The 27,951-nt window shown below is 35.8% G+C and overlaps 1 protein-coding gene across 20 annotated transcripts in view; it reads left to right on the top strand.

Moving 5' to 3' along the window:
• Positions 1 to 27,951, top strand: part of WNK1 (WNK lysine deficient protein kinase 1) — a 183,080-nt gene that overhangs the window by 59,064 nt on the left and 96,065 nt on the right. For all 20 annotated transcript variants that reach the window (XM_056800766.1, XM_056800765.1, XM_056800764.1 and 17 more), the window contains exon 2: positions 14,231 to 14,403. In XM_056800766.1, coding sequence (XP_056656744.1) covers positions 14,231 to 14,403 — 173 coding nt within the window. The remainder of the gene's footprint in view (positions 1 to 14,230; positions 14,404 to 27,951) is intronic.

Below are 27,951 nucleotides of genomic sequence, written 5' to 3'. Positions count from 1 at the left end.
TGCTAATTTTAGTGTTAATTTTCCTTTGTCAGTTAACTAGTTTATCTGGTAGATGGTCTCTGAGAGTCTTCCCTGCTGTAACTAATATTCTCAAAAAAATACTCACAAATGTTGGAGGGAATGTGACAAAATTGGGACACTAATGCATTGCTGGTGGAGTTGTGAATTGATCCAACCATTCTGGTAGGCAATTTGGAACTATGCCCAAAGGGCTTTAAAAGATTGCCTGCCCTTTGATTCATCCATACCACTGCTGGGTTTGTACTCTACAGAGATAATAGGGAAAAATATATGTACAAAAATATTTATTGCCGTACTCTTTTTGGTGGCAAAAAATTGGAAAATGAGAGGATGCCCTTCGATTGGGGAATGACTGAAAAAAATTGTGGTATCTGTTCGTGATGGAATACTATTGTGCTAAATGGAATAATGTACTGGAGGAATTCCATGTGAACTGGAACAACCTCCAGGAAGTGATGCAGAGTGAAAGGATCAGAAGCAGGAGAAAATTATACACAGAGACTGATGCCCTGCAGCACAATGGAACACAGTGGACTCCTCTACTAGTAGCAATGCAGTGATCCAGGACAATTCTGAGGGACTTATGAGAAAGAACACTATCCATATCCAGAGGAAGAACTCTGGGAATAGAAAGGTAGAAGAAAAATAACTGCTTGATCACATGGATTGATGGGGATATGTTTGGGAATATAGACTAAATGATCACACTGTGGCAAATATTAATAATATGGAAATAGGTCTTGATCAATGATACATGTAAAACCCAGTGGAATGGCTTGTTGGCTATAGGAGGGGGAAGGAAGGAGAGGAGGGAAAGAAAATGAATCCTGTAACCATGGGGAAGATATTCTAAATTAATTAAATAAGCTTAATTTAAAAATACTGCCAATATTAAAAAATTTTTTTCTCTCAGATAATCCTACTCAATAATCCACTTAAATTCTATCTTTAAACCTACTGTCATCTAGAAACAACAATCAGTTAAATATACAAGAATTTATTAGTGTATAATGATATTACTGAAATACTGAATTTTTCCCAAATCAGGTGGTATTTGGTTACATTGTATTATAATGTTGTTATGAAACAAGGAAATACAGGACAGCCATGATACAAGAATATGGTTATATATTATCTTCTTACAGGAAAGACTTAATTGGAGACTTCTTATGGAGTAAGGATGGTAATCAACCCTGTTGAAGACCACTAACCTGAGTCAGGAGACCTTTGTTTCTATTCCTTCTTCTTCCAGTGACTTCTCACAGGAACTTGTATCATCTACTTTATATATTTAGGGACCTTCAGCTTCCTCAGTTGTGAAATAATGAGATCAAGCCAAAGTTTCACATCATACCCAGAAAAATTAGTCATGATGCCAAAAGAGAGAACTAGTAAATGTTGGATGAGCTGTGAGAAGACTGATATATTACCAGTAGAGTTATGAATGAGCTCAACATTCTGGAAAGCAGTTGGGAATTTTGCTAAGAAAATGACTAAAATGTCCATACCTTCAGGGATCACTAGATATACAGATAAAAAAGGTCAAAGATAAAAAGAAAGGTCCTATATACAACAAAATATTTACCTACTTGCATTTTTTATGGCAGCAAAGAATTTGAAACAAAGTAATTACATAGCAATTGAGGAATGGCTAAAAATGTTGTGTTATTAATATAATGGAAAATTAATTACTGTGTCATAGGAAATACTGACTGAAAGATACAGAGAAGCATTAAAAGATCTATATAAATTGCTAAAAGGTGAAGTAGTAAAACCATATACACAATGAGTATGTAGAACAATAAGAAACTGCAGATTGTAATCATAATGACCAAGCTTGATTCTACAGAGGACATGAAAAAAAAATACATCTCCTTCTGTTCTTTGCTGAAGTAGGAAAATATGGTTTTAAATTCTGTTGCTATATTGGTTGGTTTTGCTATATCTCTCTTTTTAAAAAGTTCTGTTACAGGAGATGGCTTTCTGTTCATGAGAAGGTTATAATTGGGAGTGAATGATAGAAAAACAAAAGATATAAAAATAAAGGTTATATGAGAAATCCGGCTGGTTTAAGATATTATTACTAATAAACTAAATACAAAACTATAGATTTTACTTATACAAATTATTAGTTGTTTTCTTTATAAAACAAAATTTTACCAATAAATTTTTTTACATTTTTTTTACCTTTTCCCTAATATTTCCCTTCTTCCCTTACCCACAGCAAAAAAGACCCCCCCCCAAAAAAAATTATAAAAGGAAAAAAAGATCTCCAGCAAAGCAAATGACTACATTTTTAAAAAGGCTGACATCTGTAGTTTTCCTTGCCCATAGTCCACCCATATCTGAAAAGTATGTGGGGAAGTGCCTTCACTCTTTTCTCTGAAGCCAAAAAACTTGGTCATTATAATTTTATAGCTTTTAGTTTGGATTATTCTTTAAATTTACAATCATTTAACTTATAATGTGTCAAAAAGTAAGGAGTAATTAATCACAGAGTATTAAATAACTACTATATGTCAGGCCTTTTGCTCTAGTGGTCAGAGAGACAAATACAAAAAGCAAAATGAAACAATCTCTATTTTTTTAAGGGGCTTTTATTCCATTAGGAAACAATGTACGTATATAAATATAAGATAGGACGTGGGGTGGAGGTGGGACAACTCTGTAAATGCTTCCTGTAGAAAGTTACCGGCTTGGATCTTGAAAAGAGTGTCATTGAAGCCAAGGTAAGAAGAGAATGTATTCCAGACATTCTGGACATCCATCTCAAAACTACCGAAATGGAAAACATAGTTCCTTATGTGAGGAATAGAGGGAAGGTCAATTTGTCTGAATCATAGGATGCAGGTAATGTCCAGTGAGGCTGAGAAGATAGGTTAATGTCAGGTTATAAAGGGTTTAGAATTAAGCAGAAGAATTTATATTTTGACTCAGAGGCAATAGTCACTGGAATTTGAGTAGGGGAGTGACTTGATCAGATCTGTGCTTAAAGGCAGCTTTGTGGAGGATGGCTCAGAGTCGGGAAGAGACTTAAGTTAGAGGAACCAGTTAAGGCTTTTGTACTAGTATAGTCTCCTTAGCTTTCTTCAAGTCCCATTGAAAATTCTGAGTTCCTTAGGAAGCTTTTCCTTTAATTCTAGTGCCTTCCTTTTAATTATTTCCTCTCCATCCTGTATATAACTTTTTGTGTGATTGCATGCCTGTGTGTGTATGTATGTATTTTGCTTATTGTCTCCCCTGTTTGGTTGTGAGTTCCATGAGGGCAGGAACTAGTTGTCTTTTGCATTATTATTATTATTATATCTCTAGGGCAGTAATGGCAAACCTTTTAGAGACTGAGTGCTCCCCCCCATTCCCCTCCTTACTCCAGGCAGGGGAGGGAGGAAGCACTCCCATTGTACTGCTAGGCAGAGGGGTGGATGATATCTTTAGATGTGCATGGAGAGGGGGAGGGGAGCAACCTGGCCCTGCCTCCCTCTGACTTTCTAGCAATAAATCTTGGCAGCAGTGATAGCAGGTATGCCCACAAAGAGGGCTCTGCATGCTGCCTCTGGCCCATGTGCCAGAGGTTTGCTGCTACAGCTCTAGGGGCTTAGCATGGTACTTGGCACATAACAGGTGCTTAGTAAATGCTTATTGACCAACTTGACTAATAGGGCCCTTAGGTAATGAGTGATAAAAAGAGAATAAATGTGAGAAATCAAGCTATGAATATAGAAAGAACAAATTGTATGGTTGTATATGAGATGAGGAATTAGGAGTAGAGGATAGTGCAAAGATTTCGAACCTGGGAGACTAGGAATGTGGTGATGTCTCTAACAGAAATAGGAAAAGTTTTGAAAGATGGTTTTGCGATAATCTGTGAGAGATGTCCAACGGGGGTAGTTAATGATAAGAGACCATAATTTGGGAAAGAGAATAGGGCTCTATATATAGATTTGTGTGCCATTCATCTGCATACACATGATAATTAAACCAGTGGAAATGAATGAAGTTAGCTTTAGAGTCAAGAGAGAAGAGGAAAAGGCCCAGAGCAGACCCTTAAAGAGAATATCCACACTTGAGGGCATTATTTGGATGGTGAACCCACAAAGAAGACTAAGAAGAAACAAACATGTAAGAAAACCATGAGAGAGTATATTTAGAGAGGCATTTAGGAAAACCCCCAAAAGAGAAAATATATAAGATTTAAACAGTATCAAATATAACAGAGAGGTCAAGAATGAGGTCTAAGAAAAGGTCTTCAGATCTGGTAATTAAAAGATCATTAATACCTTTCAGAGAAGTTTCACCTAAGTGATGAGGTTTGGAATCTATTTGGCTTCCAATTGCTACTTGGCATATGGTTGAAAAATGAGTGAAAGTACAAACAAGGGATAGCTAACTTTTTCTAGGAGTTGGTTGAGAAAGAAGAGAGATATAGTATACTAAGTAGAGAGGCTGGTAGAGCAAATGAAGTTTTTTTTAAGGATTGGGAAGTATTTTGATGAATTCCCTTTTGTGAAATAAAATTATTTTCATAAGAGGAACAAAGGGAGTAAAACTGATTTCAAACCCAAAGAGAAGAATAAAAAGAAATGAGGGTGAACTAAATGATCTCAAGTCCATTATAAATCTGATTCTAAGATTCTATTTGGCAAATTGGAATTAACCAAATATTTTGTCTCCTGAACATCATCTTTACAATGTTATCCTGACTAGATTTTTTTTCCTGTATAAAAATAAATAATGGATATGTAACTATATAGCTTTTGAAGATTTATATGGCATTTTTCTTAAACCCATGAAGAATGTAGTAACTAATGTGCAGTTAGTTCTGGAAATGGAAAACATAGTTCCTTATGTGAGGAATAGAGGGAAGGTCAATTTGTCTGAATCATAGGATGCAGGTAATGTCCAGTGAGGCTGAGAAGATAGGTTAATGTCAGGTTATAAAGGGTTTAGAATTAAGCAGAAGAATTTATATTTTGACTCAGAGGCAATAGTCACTGGAATTTGAGTAGGGGAGTGACTTGATCAGATCTGTGCTTAAAGGCAGCTTTGTGGAGGATGGCTCAGAGTCGGGAAGAGACTTAAGTTAGAGGAACCAGTTAAGGCTTTTGTACTAGTATAGTCTCCTTAGCTTTCTTCAAGTCCCATTGAAAATTCTGAGTTCCTTAGGAAGCTTTTCCTTTAATTCTAGTGCCTTCCTTTTAATTATTTCCTCTCCATCCTGTATATAACTTTTTGTGTGATTGCATGCCTGTGTGTGTATGTATGTATTTTGCTTATTGTCTCCCCTGTTTGGTTGTGAGTTCCATGAGGGCAGGAACTAGTTGTCTTTTGCATTATTATTATTATTATATCTCTAGGGCAGTAATGGCAAACCTTTTAGAGACTGAGTGCTCCCCCCCATTCCCCTCCTTACTCCAGGCAGGGGAGGGAGGAAGCACTCCCATTGTACTGCTAGGCAGAGGGGTGGATGATATCTTTAGATGTGCATGGAGAGGGGGAGGGGAGCAACCTGGCCCTGCCTCCCTCTGACTTTCTAGCAATAAATCTTGGCAGCAGTGATAGCAGGTATGCCCACAAAGAGGGCTCTGCATGCTGCCTCTGGCCCATGTGCCAGAGGTTTGCTGCTACAGCTCTAGGGGCTTAGCATGGTACTTGGCACATAACAGGTGCTTAGTAAATGCTTATTGACCAACTTGACTAATAGGGCCCTTAGGTAATGAGTGATAAAAAGAGAATAAATGTGAGAAATCAAGCTATGAATATAGAAAGAACAAATTGTATGGTTGTATATGAGATGAGGAATTAGGAGTAGAGGATAGTGCAAAGATTTCGAACCTGGGAGACTAGGAATGTGGTGATGTCTCTAACAGAAATAGGAAAAGTTTTGAAAGATGGTTTTGCGATAATCTGTGAGAGATGTCCAACGGGGGTAGTTAATGATAAGAGACCATAATTTGGGAAAGAGAATAGGGCTCTATATATAGATTTGTGTGCCATTCATCTGCATACACATGATAATTAAACCAGTGGAAATGAATGAAGTTAGCTTTAGAGTCAAGAGAGAAGAGGAAAAGGCCCAGAGCAGACCCTTAAAGAGAATATCCACACTTGAGGGCATTATTTGGATGGTGAACCCACAAAGAAGACTAAGAAGAAACAAACATGTAAGAAAACCATGAGAGAGTATATTTAGAGAGGCATTTAGGAAAACCCCCAAAAGAGAAAATATATAAGATTTAAACAGTATCAAATATAACAGAGAGGTCAAGAATGAGGTCTAAGAAAAGGTCTTCAGATCTGGTAATTAAAAGATCATTAATACCTTTCAGAGAAGTTTCACCTAAGTGATGAGGTTTGGAATCTATTTGGCTTCCAATTGCTACTTGGCATATGGTTGAAAAATGAGTGAAAGTACAAACAAGGGATAGCTAACTTTTTCTAGGAGTTGGTTGAGAAAGAAGAGAGATATAGTATACTAAGTAGAGAGGCTGGTAGAGCAAATGAAGTTTTTTTTAAGGATTGGGAAGTATTTTGATGAATTCCCTTTTGTGAAATAAAATTATTTTCATAAGAGGAACAAAGGGAGTAAAACTGATTTCAAACCCAAAGAGAAGAATAAAAAGAAATGAGGGTGAACTAAATGATCTCAAGTCCATTATAAATCTGATTCTAAGATTCTATTTGGCAAATTGGAATTAACCAAATATTTTGTCTCCTGAACATCATCTTTACAATGTTATCCTGACTAGATTTTTTTTCCTGTATAAAAATAAATAATGGATATGTAACTATATAGCTTTTGAAGATTTATATGGCATTTTTCTTAAACCCATGAAGAATGTAGTAACTAATGTGCAGTTAGTTCTTTTACAAAGAAATTGAAATTCTGAGGGAAAAAAAACCAAATGATTTATCCACTGTCACATAGCCAGAAAGTGGCAGGACCAGAATTCAAATCCAAGTCTACTCAAAATCATGATCTTTGCATTATAACATAATTGCTTCCTTAGCATTTATGGTTGGTTATTCTTTTCTGTATTCAAATGTATCTTAAATGCCTTAGGGTACCCTAATACTTCATTCAAATTGAAATTTCACTCTCTTGTATCTGTTTATTAATTGATAATAGAGCTGAACTTATGTGCCCTATATTTTGCCAACAGTACCACAGTTAATCTAGTTTTACCTTTCACCGTTTTTCTGTTTCACAAAATAACTGTTTGATCATCGTTCTTCATGTCTATTGCTGAGTTTCCTTTCTGTTTTTTTTTTCGGTTTGTTTTTGCCAAAGGTAGTTATCATTCTCTCTGACAAGTAAGTCAAACATTTGCTGATTAAAGTGCTTTCTTAGATTATTTTATTTCCTTGTTATAACAATTAATTTATAATGGTTTAGATTTTGAGGGGAATCATCATTAATTATTATTATAATTATCATGGTTGGTATTATTTCTGTGGTTCTTTTACCATTCTCTTATTTTCATTAGCTTTTTTAAATACATTAAATCTTAGTCTCATATTACAACTTTTTTATTACTATTCTTATTTATTATAAATTTCCATATTAGTGCTCTCAATTATAGGATATATAGTGTATAGACACCTCATTCAGGGATGGCACCTATATCCAATAATGAGTCTTTTCTTAACTTTAAAAATAACATTCTTTGTGACTTTTTTTGGTGTTCACAATATCCAGTGCCTACCATTTAATCTTTGAAGGAAACATTCATATTGGAGAGAAAGGTTTGAGGCTTCTATATAATCTGTAAGTTTTCGGCCCCTCTCACTTCTTTTTCCCATATTTCACCCATCCTTTTTCCTACTTTTGCACTGATGCTGCCTTATAATAGAGTATACATTGATTTTATTTTTTAGATCTTAGCAAATTCTTTTTAGAATTTCTTGACCTCTTGGTTCTCAGAAATTGATATTGGTTCATAAACCATACATATATTCATGGTAGTCCTTTTGTAAATCCTTTTCTTTAATACTATAATACATAATGCATGAAAATTTTTTAACTCCACCAAATTCTTTCTTTGTTTTTCTGAGTGCTTTTGAACCATCATTTCATTTAGCTACAATTTGCTTATTCAGATTTCCTTTATGTAAGAACATCAAGTTTGATAGGATTAGGTTCCTCCAGAAATCATTACCATTAGTTGATTTTTAGATAAAGATCTCACATTTCGTGTCAAATTAAGTTTTGTTGACAGTACAAAACTCTCCTTTGAACCAGTCTTCCACCCTCTTTGCTGAAGTAGAATGGAATTTCACAAGTGTGAGGGAAAAAATTTCATCTCTTACATCACAAGCCTACTGTTGATATACCCTCCACATACTTCAGTAGACTCTTGGGGAAAACTAGTTCTTTTCCTTGGCCCATATCCTAAGTTTTTCCAGCATGACAGAACATTGCACAAACCTAATTTTGATACCTTTCTGCTGCCACTTCATACCCTTCAGGTAAGAATACCTTAGACCCTGGTTATGCTATTTCCCTGAGCTTTCCATCTCTTGGGTAAAGCATGCTTCCTGAGGAAAGGCTGCTAGGGTCCCATCATTTTCTGTCTACCTCACATCAAAACTACTTCGTCTGTACCAGCACAAGGCATCTTTCACCTCCTGTTAGCTCAGTGTCCCAAATGGAATGTGGAGAACCTACCAGTACAAAGAACTTTACCTCTAAAACTTCAGACCTCCCATCTCTTACTGTGCCTGACCTTTGAGGGTAGAAAAATGGTGCCCTCTTCTCAATGATGAACATTCATATCTGGTTATACCCTTCAGTATTCCAGTAGCTCAGTATTCTTATAGATTATCATCCAAACTCTATTCCACAGCTGATTCTTCACTCCCATTCCCTTCATTCCCCCGTCTCCAGCCCCTAAAATCTCATCCTGATTCCAGCCAGCCCTTCCATTATACCCCCTGAAATACCTATTTTTAGGCAACAAACTTGTCTTCATCTTAAATCTTTTTCTCCTCTTAGTCAAACTTGGCCTTCCTCTGATGACAGTCTCCTTGGGCACCCTTCTAGTTCTGACTGCACTTTTACTCATTCTCCTTAGCTCTCTGGTTGATGTGAGTGTGTTAGAACTCCTTGTTCCCCATTGCCACTTCCAGGTTCTCTTCCTTCCTCTGTCATTCAGTAACCTCACTTTCATTAAGTTTGATGCTATGCCTATATACCATCCAATCAAAATACTGGTACCTGTTTTCAGACTCCCAGATCACTCCTTCCTCAATGAGTTTGATATGAAATCCCTGCCTGGGACCTTCTCTTTTACTTGGTGATCTCATTAGCTATCATGGAGACTTACCATTTCTATTCTGAACATTTTCAAATCTATCTGCCTTACCTCAATCTCCAATCTCTGCCAATCTCTAACCTTAAATTGCCTTTCGGACCACTCAATCTAGATATCCAAGTAAACAATGGAACCTATTTCCTCTAAACCTTCTTCCCTCCCTACCCCCCTCAACCCTAGTTACTATACAGGGCAACACTATCCTCCTAGTCACCAAGACTCACAATTTAGGAGTCATCCTGATTTCCTCACAATCTCTCACCTCACCCCACCCCATCCCATATCCAAGCTGTTGCCAAGGTTTGCAGAAACTCACCTTTGCAAGACCTTTCAGATATGTTCCTTTCCTCTCCTCTGATACTATCACTAGTGGTTCACTACTCTTAACAGGCCTCTATCACTTCACCCTTTGATTATTATAATAGTCTACAGGTGGGACTGCCTCTTTTCCCACTCCATTCTATCCTCCATTCAGCCAATAAAATGATTTTCTCAAAGCATGGGTCTAGGGAGCAGCTGGGTAGCTCAATGGATTGAGAATCAGGCCTAGAGATGGGAGATCCTAGGTTTACATCTGGCCTCAGACACTTCCTAGCTGTGTGATCCTGGGCAAGTCACTTAACCCCCATTGCCTAGCCCTTACAGCTCTTCTGCCTTGGAACCAATACATAGTATTAATTCTAAGACAGAAGGTAAGAGTTTGAACTTATATATATATATATCCTCCCCTATTCCATCCCCTCTTGCCTCCAAGAACAAATACATAATGTTCTGTTTGGAATTCAAATCCCTTCATAATTTATCTCCCTTCTGCCTTTCTAGTCTCTTTACACCCAACTCCCAAACATACATTCTTTGATTTAATGACTTTAATCTCCTAGCTATCCCACAAATAAGATACTCTCAGCTTCCCTCATTTTCTCTGAGTGCTTCTCATCCCTGGAACATTCTCTCCTTAACTCAAAACTGTTGACCTCCTTGACTAACTTAAAAGTCCAAACTAAAATTTAGCCTTCTACAAAGAGCCCTGACCCCTCTTAATTTCTTCCTCTTTTTCTTTTATCTATTTGTTTCCCCCATTAGGTTATAAGTTTCTTGAGGGCAGGGATTATCTTTTTGGGTTTTTTTTTTAAACCCAGCACTGAAAATAGGTATTTCATAAATGTTGATTGAACCAATGCTTCATAGTGGCATAGAGGTGACCCTGGGTTCTTGAAGGTTATGTCAATGAAATAGAAATTCTCTGCTGTTATTTTTATCTCTACTTTGTAGACAAACTTTTGAATTTGTTGAATTGTTTGGTGCATATAAATGAAGAATTGTTCAATATTTACTGTTCAACTACCTTCACTATTGTGTAATGATATTGAAAGCTTCTAAACAAACAAAATTAATTCATCTAGGACAAAAATGGGAAGTGTTTGATGGGGGAAATATATTTGTACCAAATTTCTTAGATTAGGATTTGATTGCCATTTTATATAGTTAACTGATATCCATTCCTCAATAGATAGATGATCAAAAGAACCTGAACAAAAAATCTCAAAATAATTGCCGACTACAAACAACCATATCAAAGAGTTCTCCGAATCACTAATAATAAGAGATACACAAATCAATACAATCCTTAAGTTTCACCTCAAACTCTGCAAATTGGCAATGGTGACAATAGGTGATGTATTGAACATTGAAGGGTTTCTGGGAAGATAGGCATATGAGTGCATTGTTAGTGGAGCTATGAATTAATACAACCATTCTGAAAAACAGTAGTTTTATAAGGTAAGTGACTAAAATATCCATACCCTTTGATCTACAGTTGACTTTACTAGCTAGACTTATACCCCAAGAGGTAGTAAGGTAGATAAGGAAGTTCCCATATACGCCAAAATGTTTATAACAAAACTTTTTGTGATACCAGAGAATTGGAAACAAAATATATCACCTTTAATTGGGGAATGGCTAAATAAATTGTGGTATATGTTGTTGGGCGGTGAGAAACAACACATATGATAAATATAGAGAAACACAGAAAGATTTAAATCAGAATGAAGTAAGCAGCATCAAGAAAACTATCAACAATGTAAATAGAACAACTCCCACTGCCTCAAAAAAAAAAATGATGGTTGCAAAATTATAAAGGCACAAACGTGACTTTAAAGAAGAGATATGAAATTCTTTATCCCTACCTTTAGGTACCCACTATGCCAAAATGATAGTTCAACAGTGTAGAAAATTGCACATATTTTAAATTGTATTGATTTGTGAATCCCCACCCCCTTCATTTAAGAAAACTTTTTTATGTGGAAAGACATATGTTGATATTGAGAAATTCTGGTGATGTAAAAAATCAAGAAATTATTTTAAAAATAATATAAATCAGTTATTATAGATCCTCTTAATGATATATTTTATTTTCACTAAAACTAACTAAAGTTAATACTTTTTTAAAACTATCCCTATTCTTAAGAAATTTTTTTTTACCTGACTGATCTTCCCCTTCCCTATCTCTTAACTGTTGATTATCAGGTGTTTTTAAACTTCTTTTTATTAATAAGTATAGATATATTTTAGCATTCTTTGTTCATTGCAATATCATTTAATCATCTAATGAGATTATTTCTAACTTTATACCTTTTTTTTTCTAACATACAGTTAACTATCAGCAGTAACAGACTTATAACCTCTACTAAAAGCCTATTTATTTTTTTACTTCTTTATTCTTTTTTAGTGGAGAATATTTCTTTATAATTCTGAAGTTTGATAATTTTGTATAGTCGAGTTTTTTAGATAAATTTTTTTTCCCTGAAAATACTAGGAAATTCTCCATGCTAAAGTTCTCTGACGCTTTTCCGCTTGATGGAATATTGGCTGTTTTACTTTCATTTTCTCTAGATGTTAAACATGATGGCTTGGTTTTTTTTTCTTTCAGTTTATTCTAAAGTAACCAGGATTTTTGTTACTCTGTCCTATATGTGTTTTTTCCCAAGTTTTTACATTTTTGGCTATTTTATTTTTGTCAATGATCCGTCTTTACTCAATTTCAATTACTTTGTTGACACTTTAATTGTTGTTGTTTTGTTATTAGGCATTACTTTCTATTTTTCCTAATTATATTCTTTTACCACTTTTTGGTTTATATTCTCCAAGGCTCTATCCTAGTTCTCTTTTTCTTCACTCTCTACATTCTTACATGTGGTGATCTTATTAGTTCTTACAGGCTTAATTTTCATCTCTATACAGATGACTATCAAGTCTTTATATCTAGCCTTAATCACCCTTTTGAACTCCAGTCATGCAACATTCATTAGGCATTTCAAATGGGATATTGAGTAGATATCTCTAATTCAACTTGTCTAAAGCAGAGCTCATTATCTTTCTTCCAAAAATTACTCTTCTGAGTTTTATTTCTCCCAAGGTCACTACTATTTTTTTGGTAATCTATGTTCACAACATCAATGTCATTAAACTCAACTCTTTAAAATTTTCCTCTATTATGTCCAGTAATTTGTCAAGTCTCTTCCCTTCTGCCTTCACACAATCTGTCTTATCATCTGTTTTTCTTTATTCACACAGCTACTTTGTCCTAATTCATCCATATAACTTCTAATCTGGACTAGTTTACTAGTCTCTTTTGTTTTCCTTTGCCTTGAATCCCTCCTTTCTCTCATACATCATCTATCCAAACTTTTTAAGTGACATTCCTAAAGCACTTGTCTTACTGGCACTTCCCTGCTCAAAAAACTCTAGTTGCTCTCTGTTGCCTCTAGCATCTAATCCAGATTCTTCTCTTGGTCATTTAAAGCCCAATTGCAATCTGACTACAGCCTACTTTTGCTGATTACCATGTTTCATAGGCCAGTCAAATTTTAAGTTGCCTTCTTCTTATACCTCACATATGGCATTACAGCTCCCATCTTCACACCTTTGTACAGGCTGTCTCGCATTTCACCCTCTGCCCTCCATCACTGTAATGCTCTTTGACCCTTTAGAATCTTGAGTTTTAAAAAACAGCTACTGTCTTCTACATGGGCCTTTCCTGATTTCCTTTCACTGAACTATCCCTGAAACTTCTAGTCCTTCCATATTTTATGTTTTGCTTGTACAAATTTTGTTTTTTCCTAATTGTATGTAAATTCCCTGAGCACAGGGATGGTTTTATTTTTATCTTTGTATGCTTTGCTGTTTGGTTCAATTCCTGGAATATAATTGGTATTTAATGAAATGCTTATCTTATTTTTTGACTTGTCATTGCAAAAGTTAGTGTAAGAAAATGTCTTATATTATCTAGGCACAGAGTGTAAGTAAAATCTAAATTACCATTTAGCTGATTCTTCTTTTCCCCAACTTCATTAAAATAATCCTTAACTATTTTGATACAAACTAGGCAGATTTTATAGGTTGGGTTCCAGAGTAGAGTTAGGTTTTTTTTAACTATTGTATGTATTTCACATAGTGTTGTTTTGTATGAATAGATAGATATGCTAGACATTAAACATGTTTGCATCAGAAAAAATTAAAAGTAGTCATGAGTTTAATTTACTTGGATACTATTGACTTGCGGAGGGAAGAAGAGTAAATCAATGAATTTTCAACATTTTGTTTGCTCAGGGAAAAGAAGCATCTCATCTTGAGGAGGAGTCCTGGATCACTTAATTTGAAGTGAAAATGAACTATAAGGCTTTGGTTTCAGAAAACTTGAGATAATCATAAAAGAAAATATTTAGATTGAATTGACTTGAAACTTTTATAAATTCTTTTTACTAATAAAATGCCTCTAAAAGACATAGGCATTGTCAGTAAAAACATTATTGGATGAGTTACATTCTCCTTTTTTATCTAAACCATGGTTTAATATCTCATATTAAAAACATAATACATTTTATGTATTTACTTTTCAGGATAGAAAGTTGACAAAGTCAGAGCGGCAGAGATTTAAAGAGGAGGCTGAAATGTTGAAAGGCCTTCAGCATCCAAATATTGTCCGTTTCTATGATTCTTGGGAGTCTACAGTAAAGGGAAAGAAGTGTATTGTTTTGGTGACTGAACTTATGACATCTGGAACCCTAAAAACGTAAGTAAAAGAACATCGTGAAGGAACACAATCATGGTATTTTAATCACAAGCATTCATAAATATTTGACTATTATTACCCAAATATATATCTAAATTCACATGGAACCCCCACTATAACATACTTGATACATAGTCATTTGACTATGTGTGCTTGTAGCCTGAGATGAGGGGACTCTACCAATCAATCAATTAGCAAATAATCATTTATTAAGCACCACTTACTTTGTGTCAGGCACTCACTGGAAGATACAAAGACAAAAAATGCTCCCAAGTTTTTATGGGCTTGTATTGGGGAGCCTATTCTACTATTTGGATAGCTTTCGTGTTTAGAAAGTATTTCTTGATATCAAATTGAAGTTTGCCTCTTTGTAACTTCCACCCATTGATCCTGATTATTTCTTTTGTTTCCAAACAGAAGAAATCTAGACCCTCTTTCAATGTGGTAGCTTTTTCTTTTTTTCTTTTTTTTTTTAAATTTGATTTAACAAGTTTTAACATTCATTTAAAATTTTTTTGAGTTCTGAATTTTCTTCCTGCCCTCTCCACTCCTTTAGAAGGCCAGGCAAGCAATTTGATATAGATTATACATGTACAGTCATTTCTATAATAGCCAAGCTGTGAAATAAATCACAAAAAGTATGCTTTTGATTTGCATTCAGATTCCCCATCAGTTCTTTCTCTCGAGGTAGATTATAGTTTTCATAATAAGCCCTTTGGAAACATCATGGATCACTGTATTCTTAAGAATAGCTAAATTATTTACAGTTGATCATCAGACATTATTGTTAATATGCATAATATTCTTCTGGTTCTGCTCACTTCACTTTGTAATAGTTCACATAAGTCTTACAAGACTTTTCTGAAAACGTCCTGCTCATCATTTCTTATAACACATTAGTATTCTACTATAATCATACACCACAGCTTATTTAGCCATTCCTCAATTGATAGACATCTCCTCAGTTTTCATTTCTTTGACACCACAAAAAAGAGCTGCTGTAAATACTTTTGTACATATAAGTACTTCTCCCTTTTTGAGGGGTTTCTTTGGGATAGAGACCCAGTAGTGGTATCGGTGGGTCAAAGATATACAGTTTTGCATCGCTTTGACTGTAGTTCCAAATTGCTCTCTAGAATGGTTGAATCATTTCACGGTTCCATCAACAGTGCATTAGTGCCCCAATTTTTCACATTCTCAGTGAGGTAACTTTCTTCCTTTTTTTTTCTGGAATTAATTTATTTAGTCAATTTAGAACATTCCTTAGTTACAAGAGTTACATTATTTCCCTCCTTCCCCTCCCCCCTGACCCTTCCCACAGCCGACATGCAATTTCATTGGGTATTACATGTGTCCTTGATCAGAACCTATTTCTATGTTGTTGGTGTTTGCATTAGGATGTTCATTTAGAGTCTACATCCCCAGCCATGTCCCTATCATCCATGTATTCAAACAATTGTTTTTCTTCTGTGTTTCTATTCCCACAGGTTTTCCTCTGAATGTGGATAGTGGTTTTTTCTCGTAGATCCCTGCAGGTTGTTCAGGGTCATTGCATTGACACTAATGGGGAAGTCCATTACATTTGATTGTACCATAGTGTATCAGTCTCTGTGTACAATGTTCTCCTGGTTCTGCTCCTCACACTCTGCATCACTTCCTGAAGGTCGTTCTAGTTCCCATGGAATTCCTCCAGTTCATGATTCCTTTGAGCACAATAGTATTCCATCACCAACATATACCACAATTTGTTCAGCCATTCCTCAATTAAAGGGCATCCCCTCATTTTCCAATTTTTTGCCACCACAAAGAGCACAGCTATGAATATTCTTGTACAAGTCTTTATTCTTATTATCTCTTTGGAGTACAAACCCATCAGTGCTGTGACTAGATCAAAGGGCAAACAGTCTTTTAGCTCCCTTGGGGCATAGTTCCAAATTGCTCAGTGAGGTAACTTTCATTGATATCTCTTCTAGACATTATACTTGTTCTAATGAAATCAAGATTTTATATTTTTTAGCTGAAACTTCATACTACTTACTCATAGTGAGTAAAACTCCTGCATCTTGTTCAGAACAATTTTTGTGCCTGCCTCTTATCATTATACTTATGAAATTGGGGTTTTTTTTTGGTGCCCCCAGAGTTGTATTTATTTGTACAATCTATTCTTCCATCTTACCTCAACCAAGCAAAGGATGGTCATACTCTTAATCTTGACATCACCCACAAAATGCATCCATGTTCCATGTTAAGAAACTCTGAAATCCCTTATATAGTCAAAACCTATTAACCTATTTTATTCTGTTATCTGTTCACACCTTCCCCTCTGCCTTACAACTCCAGGCTGTTCTTCCATACTATGACCTGCAATCCCTCAGTTTTGAGGTTATCCTCCTTGCATTAACTACACCCTCCTCTCTTCTCCATCTTTACCCCCTAGTAAACCAGCTTATACATTCCTCTGTTCTTGAGTCTTTTGGCCCATTATCATATCACTGATCTTAGCTTGTCAAGTCAGAGCCTTAGATCTCTCCTACCATCAACTACATTTACTCCTCCACACATAATTCTAAAAAAGTCTGGAGAAAATTCCAAAGCTGTACTCCTTGGATCTACTACCGATGTGTGTTATATAACCTCAAATAGGCCCCCACTGCTACTAGGCAATCCTTTTATGCCTCCTTAATTAAGTATCCCTCTCAACACAATGGTTCTTGTAAACCTTTTCGTTCTCTCTCAATACCACTTAAAGCAACCAAACACCATCCACCCTCTCAGCTGAGAATTTTGCCCCATACATATATATATATATATATTTGATTGAGACCATTTGCTGAGAGGGTCCTTTTCTCATATGACATCAGTAAAATGTCTTCCATCACTTTTTTCTCTTTTACCTTTGTCTCACATGAGAAATAAATTATCCTTCTTGCAAAGGTATACTCTTCTACATGCACAAATTAATCCATTCTATCTTCTCCGGTAGTTGCTCCCTTTATTATTCCTTCTCTTACCTTCAGTTTTTCCATCTCTACTGACTGTTTGTCTTCTGTTTTTAAATATGTCCATGTCTCTTACCATCAGAAACATTCTTGGAAACATCCTTGCCTGCTATTATCCTGTATCTTTCCTCCCTTTTCTGGCTAACCCCTTTGAGAGAGTTTTCTATAATAGATGTTTCCATTTCCTTTCCTCTCATTTTTTCCTCTTCTTCCTCCTCCCTCCTTTTCCCTTCTTTTTTAAATAAACCCTTACCCTCCATCTTAGAATTGATACTAAGTATTGTTTCTAAGGCAGAACAGTAAGGGCTAGGCAGTTGGAGTTAAGTAACTTGCCCAGGGTCACACAGCTAGGAAGTGTGTCTGAGGCCAAATTGGAACCCAGGATCTTCTGTCCCTATACCTGTGTCTCTTTCTCATGAGACCATTAGCTGATCCTCTCTCATTCTTTTTTAACTCTCTAAAGTCTATCTTACAACTTCAGCACTCAACAGAAACTTCTCTCTTCAAAGTAACTTATCAATTTCTTAATTGCCAAATCTAATGGTTTTTTCAGTCTTCATCCTTCTTGATCTCTTGTCAGAGTGACACTTTTGATCATCTTCTCTGTGATATTTTCTTTTCTCTAGGTGTCTATGGCTTCATTGTATCCTGGTTCTCCTCTTATCTCTCAGATTGCTCCTCCTCAGTTTCCTTTGCTGGATCTTCATCCAAATCATGTCTACTAACAAACAGGACATCATCTTGAGCAATTTTTTCTTTTTCTATACTATTTCACTTGATAATCTCATCATCTCCCATAGTTTCTTTATACAGATATTCTCTCAGACTTAGTTGTCCAACTTCAGCCTTTCTCCCAACCTCTAATCTTAATCACTATTTATCCTTATAGTCCTACTAATTTCCCATTATCACATATTCTCCACCTCAATAATACCATTAGTTTTATTAGTATTTTCTGCTTGTGAAGCAGGAGTTGTTTTAGCCTTACTCATAACTATTTCATACACTTATGGAAATGACTACATTCAAAATCTTAATCTTTTACAATGCTAAAAATTCTATTATCAACCATAATACTAATTCCATTAACCTGATACTCAAAAAAATCTTGATTATGAATTAATACAACCTCATACAGCTTATTAATTGCTATCATAAGCCTATCACTATTATACCATAATATAGACCTAAGTTACAATTTCAATAATTCATTCTCTATAGATACCCTATCAGGCCCTCTATTAATTTTATCCTGCTGACTACTTCCACTAATAATCATAGCAAGCCAAAATCACTTAAACAAAGAATCTCTGATATGAATTCTTCAACTATCACTAATTATAGCTTTTTACCTCATCAAAATTAATTCTATTTTACATTTTATTTGAAACTACCCTAATCCCAGCCCTTATTATTATCACCCGATGAGGTCATCAAAATGAATGACTAAACGCAGGACTCTATTTCTTATTTTATACATTAGTAGGATCACTTCCACTTTTAGTAGCCTTAGTAAATATAAGTAATAACCTAAGATCTATATGCATATTAATAAATTTTATCCTATCAAACCCATTAATATATTCCAGCTGCCTTTCAGACACTCAGACTGGATGTTCTATAGATGTCTTCAATTCAGCATATCAAAAACTGAATTTATTATATTCCTCCGAATTCATCTTTACACTTCTTTACTATTGTCAAGGACACCACCATCCTATCTCTTAGTTCTCCTAGAACCACATCCTGAATTCCTTACTCTCGTTCACCCTTCATATCTAAATTGTTGAGAAAGCTTATCACCTTATGCCTAGAATATTGCAGTTGCCTTGATAATTGGTGACCCTACTTCAAGTTTAGCCTCATTCTAGTCTGTCTTCCAATCAATTATTGGCATACTTCATAAAACTTAGGTCTGACCTTATATCCTGCTACTCCATCAGCCTCCCTATATATATATCATTTCTAGGATCAAATATATAATTCTCTGTTTGGCATTCAGAACCCTTTATAACAAACCTCTTTTCCATTCTGTTTTCAATTTATACCTCCAATCCTCATATCCTACAATCTATTGACATTGCTGTCTCCCCGCAACTCTCCTTGTTCCCTATCTTCTTTCAAGTCCCAGCAAAAATTCCACCTGCTATAAGAAGGCTTTTCTGAGCTCCATTAATTCTCCCTCCCGTCCCTCTGTTTGTTATTTCAAATTCATCATGTATGTAGCTAGTTTTTATTTGCATTTGGTGGATATGAGTTGCTTGAGAGCGGGTACTCTTTTTTTCTGTGTTTAACACAGTGCCTAAGACATAGTAGGTATTTATTAAATGTTAACTCATTTTATCCTCACAACAATCCTGTAAGGTAGATACTATTTTAAAATTCATTTTATAGTTGAGTAAAGTAAGGCAGACCAATGACTCAGACAAAGACTTATTGACTTGTCTAGGCTCATACATTGACTAAGTGTCTCAGGCTTGATTTGAGCTCAATTCTTCTTGACTGCAGGCCCACCCCCTATCCATTTCACTACCTAGTTGCCTGTAATAACCACTTATTGTAATATAATACTATATATATATATATATAGTAATTATATACATAAAATAATAATATAATTACATAACATTTGAAGATTTTCAAAGTGTTTTGTCTTTTGAAATAGACAATTTTACTTTGATTTACAGAGTCCTTGGGACTAATTTAAAGAGAATTTTATTGGAATGGTAGGAGTAGAGTTGATAGGAATTGCCTCAGCCATATTTGATTGTGAATTGACATTCCAAGCTGTAATTTAAAGTGTTTTCCTTTGATAGAAACAAAGCACAAGGGAATTAAAGCATATAGCAAGATAGCCCTCTAGTGGCTAGAGTAAGTTATTTAGCTGAGGCTAAATTATATGTTGTGTGTTTTATCATGTATTTTCTCTAAATGTATCTAGAGAATTTTTCTTCAGGTGCCCCCTTCTTCTGGATTAGAGGCTACAAATGGAATAGAATTTGGACACAAACTTGGTTTCAGAAAATGTAGTAAACAAAAGTGAAAAAATATTCCCTTTAAAGTTATAGATTCTGTCCCCCCACCTAACCCATCCTATTTGAGGAGAAATTATGGGCACTATGCAGGAAGTAGAAATTGGGAATACAAAATATGCAAAAAAAATAGTTTATTACTGGAAAGTTAGTTGGAACAAGTTTATGGAGAGGTCTTGAAAATTGGCCTAATGAGGCAAGTAAAAATATATGAGCTCTAATTCTTGTCATTCAGTCATTTTCAGTCATATTCCACCCTTTGTGACCCCATCTCAACTGTTTTTAGCAAAGATATTGGAGTGGTTTGTCATTTCCTTCTCTAGTTCATAAATGAGGAATCTGAGTCAGAGTTAAGTGACTTACCCAGGGTCACACAGGTGACTGGTAAGAAATTGAAGGAAAATTGAATGAGGATTTCAAAGGAAAAATACGAAAATTAGTAAAAATTATTATTTAAATAAAACTACCTTTATGAGCATGGACTATAAAGAGGGTGGTAGAACCATTTACAGAAATATGAAAATTTAGCAGATGAGATTTCAGTTTGGGGGATGTTGAGTTATGAGATACTGATGAGACATGTACATACATATTATCTATTAAGTAGATTTAAAAAAGAAGAAAATTTTGGGTATGATTTTATAGTTTTCAAGAAAGAAATACAAGCCATATTTTTAAAAATGCTTCAATAGAAATTAAAATAAAGATGGGGACCATATGACTTTTTTCATCTGTTTTCTGAGACCAAGATTTATCATTGCTATAATCTGAGTTCAGCTACCACTGATTGCTTAAAAAAAATCTTATGTATATTTACACATATACACATTTATATGTATGTATATGTGTGTATATTTGTGTACATTGGTGTATATATATGAATAGATGCGCCTATTTCTCTTACTCCTTTTTCCTTCAGGCTATATGTTTATGTATATATTCCCAGATTTCTCTGAGTTATTCATGCTGCATAATTCTCAATTTTATTACATCCACACACCACAGTTTATTCAGCCATTTCATCATTAATGGGGACATACTTATTCCTGGCTTTTATTCTTTCTTTTTTAATTTTTCTTTTTAAATATTTTTCCATGTTTACATGATTCATTTTCTTTCCCTTCCCTCTTCCCTCCCCCCTCCCAGTGCCAATAAGCAATTCTACTTGATTGTACAAATATTATCACTTGATACCTATTTCCATATTACTCATTTTTGCTATAAAGCAATTTTTTAAAGCCTAAACCCGAAATCATACCCATGTATACATGTGATAAGTGATGTCATATGTTTTACTTTTTAATTTCTTTTCCCATAGTTCTTTCTTTCAATGTGGATAACATTCTTTCCAATAAGTCCTTCAGGAGTGTCCTGGCTTGTTGCATTGCTACTAGTAGCAAAGACCATTACATTGGATCGTTCCACAATATTTTACTTTTTGTGTATAATGTTCTCGTGGTTCTGCTTATTTCACTCTGCTTTAGTTCATTGAGGTTCTCCTAGTTCATATTGAAATCTTCCAGATCATCAATTCTTATAGCACAATAATATTCCATCACCATCAGATACCACAATTTGTTCAGCCATTCCCCAGTCAAGGGACAACCCTTCATTTTCCAGTTTTTTTGACACCACAAAGAGTGCAGTTATGAATATTCTTATACAAGTCTTTTTCCTTATTATCTCTTTGGGGTCTAAAAAACCTAGTAGTGGTATTGCTGGATCAAAAAAAGGGTATGCATTCTTTTAAAGCCCTTTGTGCATAATTCCATATTGTCTTCTAGAATGCTTAGATTAATTCACAATTCTACCAGCAGTGCATTAGTGTCCCGATTTTGCCACAACCCTTCTAACATTTATTATTTTTCTTTGCTGTCATATTGACCAATCTGCTAGGTGTGAGGTGGTAGGTACTTCAGCCTTGTTTTGATTTGCATTTCTCTATGAGAGATTTAGAACACTTTTTCATATGCTTATTGATAGTTTTGTTGTTCCTGGTTTTAAGCTACCACAAAAAGTTCTGATAAATATTTTGACTCTTTGGGAATTACCTTTTGGCCTTTGCCTCCTTATGGTAAATGCTTGGTAGTGGAATTTCTAGCTTAACAAGTACAAACAATTCACTGACTTTCTGCATAATTTAAAATTGTTTTTAAAGAGTCATTGGACCAAGTTCAAACTCCACCAGCATTATCTAACCATAGTACAATCCTTCCAATATTATTGATGTCATTTTTCATTATCTTTGCCAATTTCGATGTAAAGTAAAATCTTAGTTTTTTTACTTTATGTAACTCATTAGTTTTGGAGGACCTTCTTTTTCACTTTTAGAAAATTGTTCTTCTTTGACTATCTGTTGTCTCACTTCATCTTATGTATTTATGCCAGTTTCCCATTTTTATCTTGAATATCAGACTTTTAAGAGAAATTTGATGCAAAGATTTTTTTCCCAAATCCTCAACTTTATTTTGTACTTTACATTATGATTTTTAATTGTATATAATTGAAAATTTTTCATTTATCTTTTATGATCAGTTCCATTGTTTGTTTAATTAAGAATTCTTCCCCAGCTGTAGTTCTGACAGGTATATCCTTTGGTGATCTATTTTTTTTTTCTTTTTAAGATTTGTCCTTTTATATTTGGGTCATGAATCCAGTTGGAGCTTTCTGTGGTGTTGGGGGCCATCAGTCCATGACGCCTTGACAGAGTCACGCGTGGTAGCCAGGGAGACCACAGAGTGGTCCTTGGCAAGATGTGACTTCCCACTCTATCCCCCTTGCATGACTTCTTTCATCAATGCCCCTTACCTATGAATTGACAAGATTATTATTCCCCCTAGTCTCAAAAGAAATAATGCAAGATAATGCAAGTCTCTTTTGGATAGAGTGGGAAGTCACATCTCACCAAGGACCACTCTGTGGTCTCCCTGGCTACCACGAGTGACTCTGTCAAGGCGTCATGGACTGATGGCCCCCAGCACTGTGGTACATGTTAGGGAATATTTTTCTTAGCTTAATTTCTGTCAAACTGCTCATTTCCATTTTCCCAATACATGTTAAATGAATAACTAGTTCTTCCCTCTGGTAATTTTTTCCTTGGTTTGTTCAAGCACTGGACTCAAGATGTTTTCATTGATTTCACATTGAAAGGGTTATTAGACATCATCTCTCCTCCCCCATTATTCTTCTTTTAAGAAATCTGGGTCCCAGAGAGGTGAAATGACTTGACCCAAATCACTTGGCCAGCAAATAGCAAAAATAAGATTGGAACTTAAGTCCTTTGAGTCCACATCCAGGGCAGTTTTCTACTATAACACAGTGCTTTCTGATAGGATTGATTGTTCATTAGTATCTGCTTACCTTGACTGCCCCACTGATCTGCCTTTCTTTTCTTCCCCTACCAATTCAAGCATTTATCATTCAATCAGTAAACATTTATTAAGTGCTTACTGTTTCCCAGGCACTCTGCTAAGTGCTAGGCATAAAAAAATGTAAAATGTCTGACCTCATGAATCTTAAATTCTGGTGAGGAGTTTACCTTTCTATTTTTTAACTAGAACCAATAAGCTTGATGACTACCTTAAAACATGATAATGAGACGTTGTATTGTTCACTTTCATTCCTATTCTTTTTCCAGTGAAATTCTAGACCAGTGATGGGGAACCTTTTGGAACTTTTTAGGAACCCTGTACCTTGTCCCATCCACCCACCCAGACTGCATGCAGGGATGTGGCTGCCAATGCTACATTAGGATACCAGTATGTACAATTAGAGGAATACATCCTCATTCCCTTCCTGGAAGTGATAGGGTTCCCAGGATCTGTGACCCAACCCTTTATCAAAGCACTTATAATGGAAGAGCTCTTGATTAACTCATCCTGAATGAATGAATGAACATTCCCCTTGTGCTCAGCCTGGGGATATTCAGTAAAAGTGAAAGGCTGCCTCCTGAGAAAACAGGGGGCCTTCTCTAAGATATCCTACAGTGGGGGTAGCTTGAACCTGAGTGGAATTTCCTGAAAGCCTCAGGCATTTGTTAGGCCTTTGAGGCATGGGGACCACAGGCTAGGGGCCTGGGATTGTCTTCACTATCTGGGTGTTTCTTACATACCTAAGGGACATGCTTTAGCTACTGTTTTCCCCCAATTTAATTAGGGAATTATCTGCCCAGGTAGCTAGGTGCCCATAGTTCAGAACTCAGGAGAAGACCACCACCTGTTTCTGGGGGTATAAAGGGTTTAATGTGAGAGACCTGAGTCCATGTATTCTGCTTTTCCAGTTTTACAGCAGGTGAGGGTGGATAGGATGGCTTTATGGGGACTGTACTCTGGAGGTGTTAACTTATTAGATCTCTCAGTTTGGGCTGGTTGTATGATTTCTTCATCCTGCTTTGAAGGATTAGGGAGAATCTAATTGGTCTATTCCCTTAGGGCTTGGTGAATGGGGCTCAGCCCTAGATTTGCTCAAGGTGAGTATTTTAATTAGGGTCAGTACAATCCGAAGGGCCTGGACTAGTCAATCCTTTGCTTACAATAATAGAGCCAAGACTAAAAGGATGCAGGGTGATAATGCAGGTAGAATCTATCACTAATTTGAGGGACATGGTCTCCACTGCTGCTTGGCTCCCTGGAGGGGATGGGGGGTAGAAGGGCACAGCCATGCCTGGGGCTTAGCTGAGCTCAGCTGTGCTCAACCCCTGCTATTATAGTGGAGAGAGGCTAGAATGCCCTACTCCCTGCATTTGGGGATAGTGCCAGTCTCCCAGCTGGCCCAGTTAGGGACTTTTGCCTGCCCACACAGGTTTCTGTACCATCTTTGGCATGTGTGCCATGCGTTCACCATCACAGTTCTTTTTGGCCTTTTTGTTTCCTATGATTTTTGTATTTATCCAGTTCTATGAAGTACTTCCTTGTCCCTGGCATAGCACTAAATATGTTAATTAATTTGGGGGGGTTATAATTTTTATTTGTATAGCCTAACCATGAAAAATAAAACAATAAAAAATAAAATCAATTATTTAAGCTTATTTTTAACATATGAGGGTGATTCTTGATAGTTCATTTGTCTGGGGCATCTCTGCTTCTAAGACCAGATGATGATAAAAGTGCCTTGACAGTTCACTTGTCTGGGGCATAGGTTAGCTTTAGGGCTATAAGAAATTGTTTGATATAGAGTTCTAAGAAGTTTTCTTTATTTGCATATGACAAGCTATAGAACATTGGAACAAATGGAGAACACAGCCTATGAAGAGTTGGAGAATTTTTTGATTAATAATCTGGGGGAAAGTTATCAAAACTGTTCTATAATTATAGGACAGGTGTAATTTATCTGATTATAGACAAAAGATAAGAATTTGGTTAGTAACCATAAACTAAAATGAAATCGTTGGAAGAACCTAGCTACTGAACCAAGAATATTAGAAAGGAGGAGAGAGAGATTTAAGGAAGAGAAGTCATAACTTATTCTTTCTGTCATTTGTCATTGGTCATTAAGAGCTGGAGTGCTTTCTGTTGTCACTTGTAGCTGAGGAGAAGAAAAGGTAAAAGAATATATTTTGCTTATGACTTGCTACTGAGAAGCATCTAATAAGGTCTCTTAGTCCTCATACTTCTCCATAATCTTTGGCATTGTGGATAACTATCTCCTGCATTACTGCATTCTAGATTTTTGTGACACTGTATTCTCTTCCTCTGCCTTGGCCTGTCTGAATGATACTTCTTAATCTCCTTTGTTGGATCCTCATGTCACACTTACTAGTCTTGAGTATCTCCCAAGGCTCTCTCCTGGACTCTTTTCTTTCTGTCTTGTTTGATTATCTATCAGCTCCCATGGGTTGATGAATGTAGATGATTCCTAGGTCAACATGTCCAGTCCTAGTCTCTCCTGAGTGTAGTGCCAAGTCACCTACTATCTTTTGGATTTCTCAGCATGGTATCTTATAGCAATCTTCAAACCAGAATATCCAAAACAAAGCTCCTAATCTTTTCCAAAACTTAACCTTCTTCCTAACTTTCCCGTTACTGCCTAAGATCCTACCATCCCTTCAGTCACTTAGGTTCTCAATGTGAGTGTTATTCTTGACTCTTCATTGTCATTCAACTACAATTCTAATTCACATCCTCCTCATCTCTCATATATATTTTCAGTAGTCTTTTAACTACAGCTTTCGTGACTCAAGTCTCTCCCCACTCCACTTAGCTACCCATGTTTTTCTAAAGTATAGATCTGACCATGTCACCCACTCCCTGCTCAGTGAGCTCCCTTTTACTTCCAAGATCAAGCATAAAGTCTTCCCTTTTGGCATTCCTTCCTAGTCTCTTCAGCAAATTGCTCACACCATCTCTTACCTTAAGGCAACATGGTTCAGTGGATAGAGTACCTGGCCTGGAGTCAGGAAGACCCAAGTTCAAATCCAGCCTCAGATACCTAGTAGCTGTATGGCCTTGGGCAAGTCACTTAATCCTATTTGCTTTAGTTTCCTCAACTGTGAAATGAGGTGGAGCTGGAAATAGCAAAGCACTCTAGAATCTCTGCCAAGAAAATACTGTAATGGGTTCATGAAATTTTGTTCACAACTTGTATCTTTAATCTCTCCATATCTACTGATCCATTCTAGGATACCTACTAACTTAATTACAACACCTTTTTTTAAAATTTTTATTTAATTGCTGAATTAAGAATTTTTTTTTTCATGGTTTCATGATTCATGCTCTTTCCCTCCCTTCCTCCCAACCTCTCTCATAGCCAATGCTCAATTCCACTGGGTTTTACATATACAACTTCTATCCTTAAAAAACCTTCACTAGATCCGAGGTTAGCTATTGTCCCCTATCTCTTCTCCTTCATTGCTAACCTTCTTGAGAAAACTATCTATACTCTGTGCCAAAACTTCCTTTCCTGTCATGTTTTTCTAAGCCCTTTGAAATCTAGTTTCTGAAATCAGCATTCAACTGAAATTGCCATCTTCAAATTTAACAGTGGTCTCTTACCTGTTAGCTGCCAAATTTTATCTTTTCTCAGTCCTCATTCTCCTTGACCTTTCTTCAGCTTTTGATATTTGATATTTTGATCACTGTCTCCTCCTGAATTCTCTCTCCTTTCTAGATTTTTGTGACATTGTTCTCTGCTAATTTGCCCATACTTCTCATATTTCTCAGTCTCCTTCTTTGAGTCTGATAACCAGATTATCCTGGGTCCCCTTTCTTTTCATTCTTTCCTATCTTAATTGGTGATCTCGTCCACACCCATAAATTCACTTTATCTCCAGAGAACTGATTCCCAGATTTTTATATCTAGCCCTAGTCTCTTCCTTGAGTTTCAGTTCCGTATTGCCAACTACTTATTAGATATTTTGACTGACTACCCTGAAAGTGACTTAAATTCAGCATATTAAAAACAGAAATCATTATCATTCCCTCCAATCCTGCCTTTCTGGTCCACAACAGGCTCACTCATTTAGCTTACAATAGTCAGTTTCCAAGTCTTATTTCTTTTCCTATAACATCTCTCCCATATGT

This window comes from Monodelphis domestica, chromosome 5 (genome assembly GCF_027887165.1).
Source record: "Monodelphis domestica isolate mMonDom1 chromosome 5, mMonDom1.pri, whole genome shotgun sequence".
Classification (NCBI taxonomy): Eukaryota; Metazoa; Chordata; class Mammalia; order Didelphimorphia; family Didelphidae; genus Monodelphis; species Monodelphis domestica.
The sequence above is the reverse complement of the archived record's forward strand: the minus strand, read 5'-3'. Positions and strand labels throughout refer to the sequence as shown.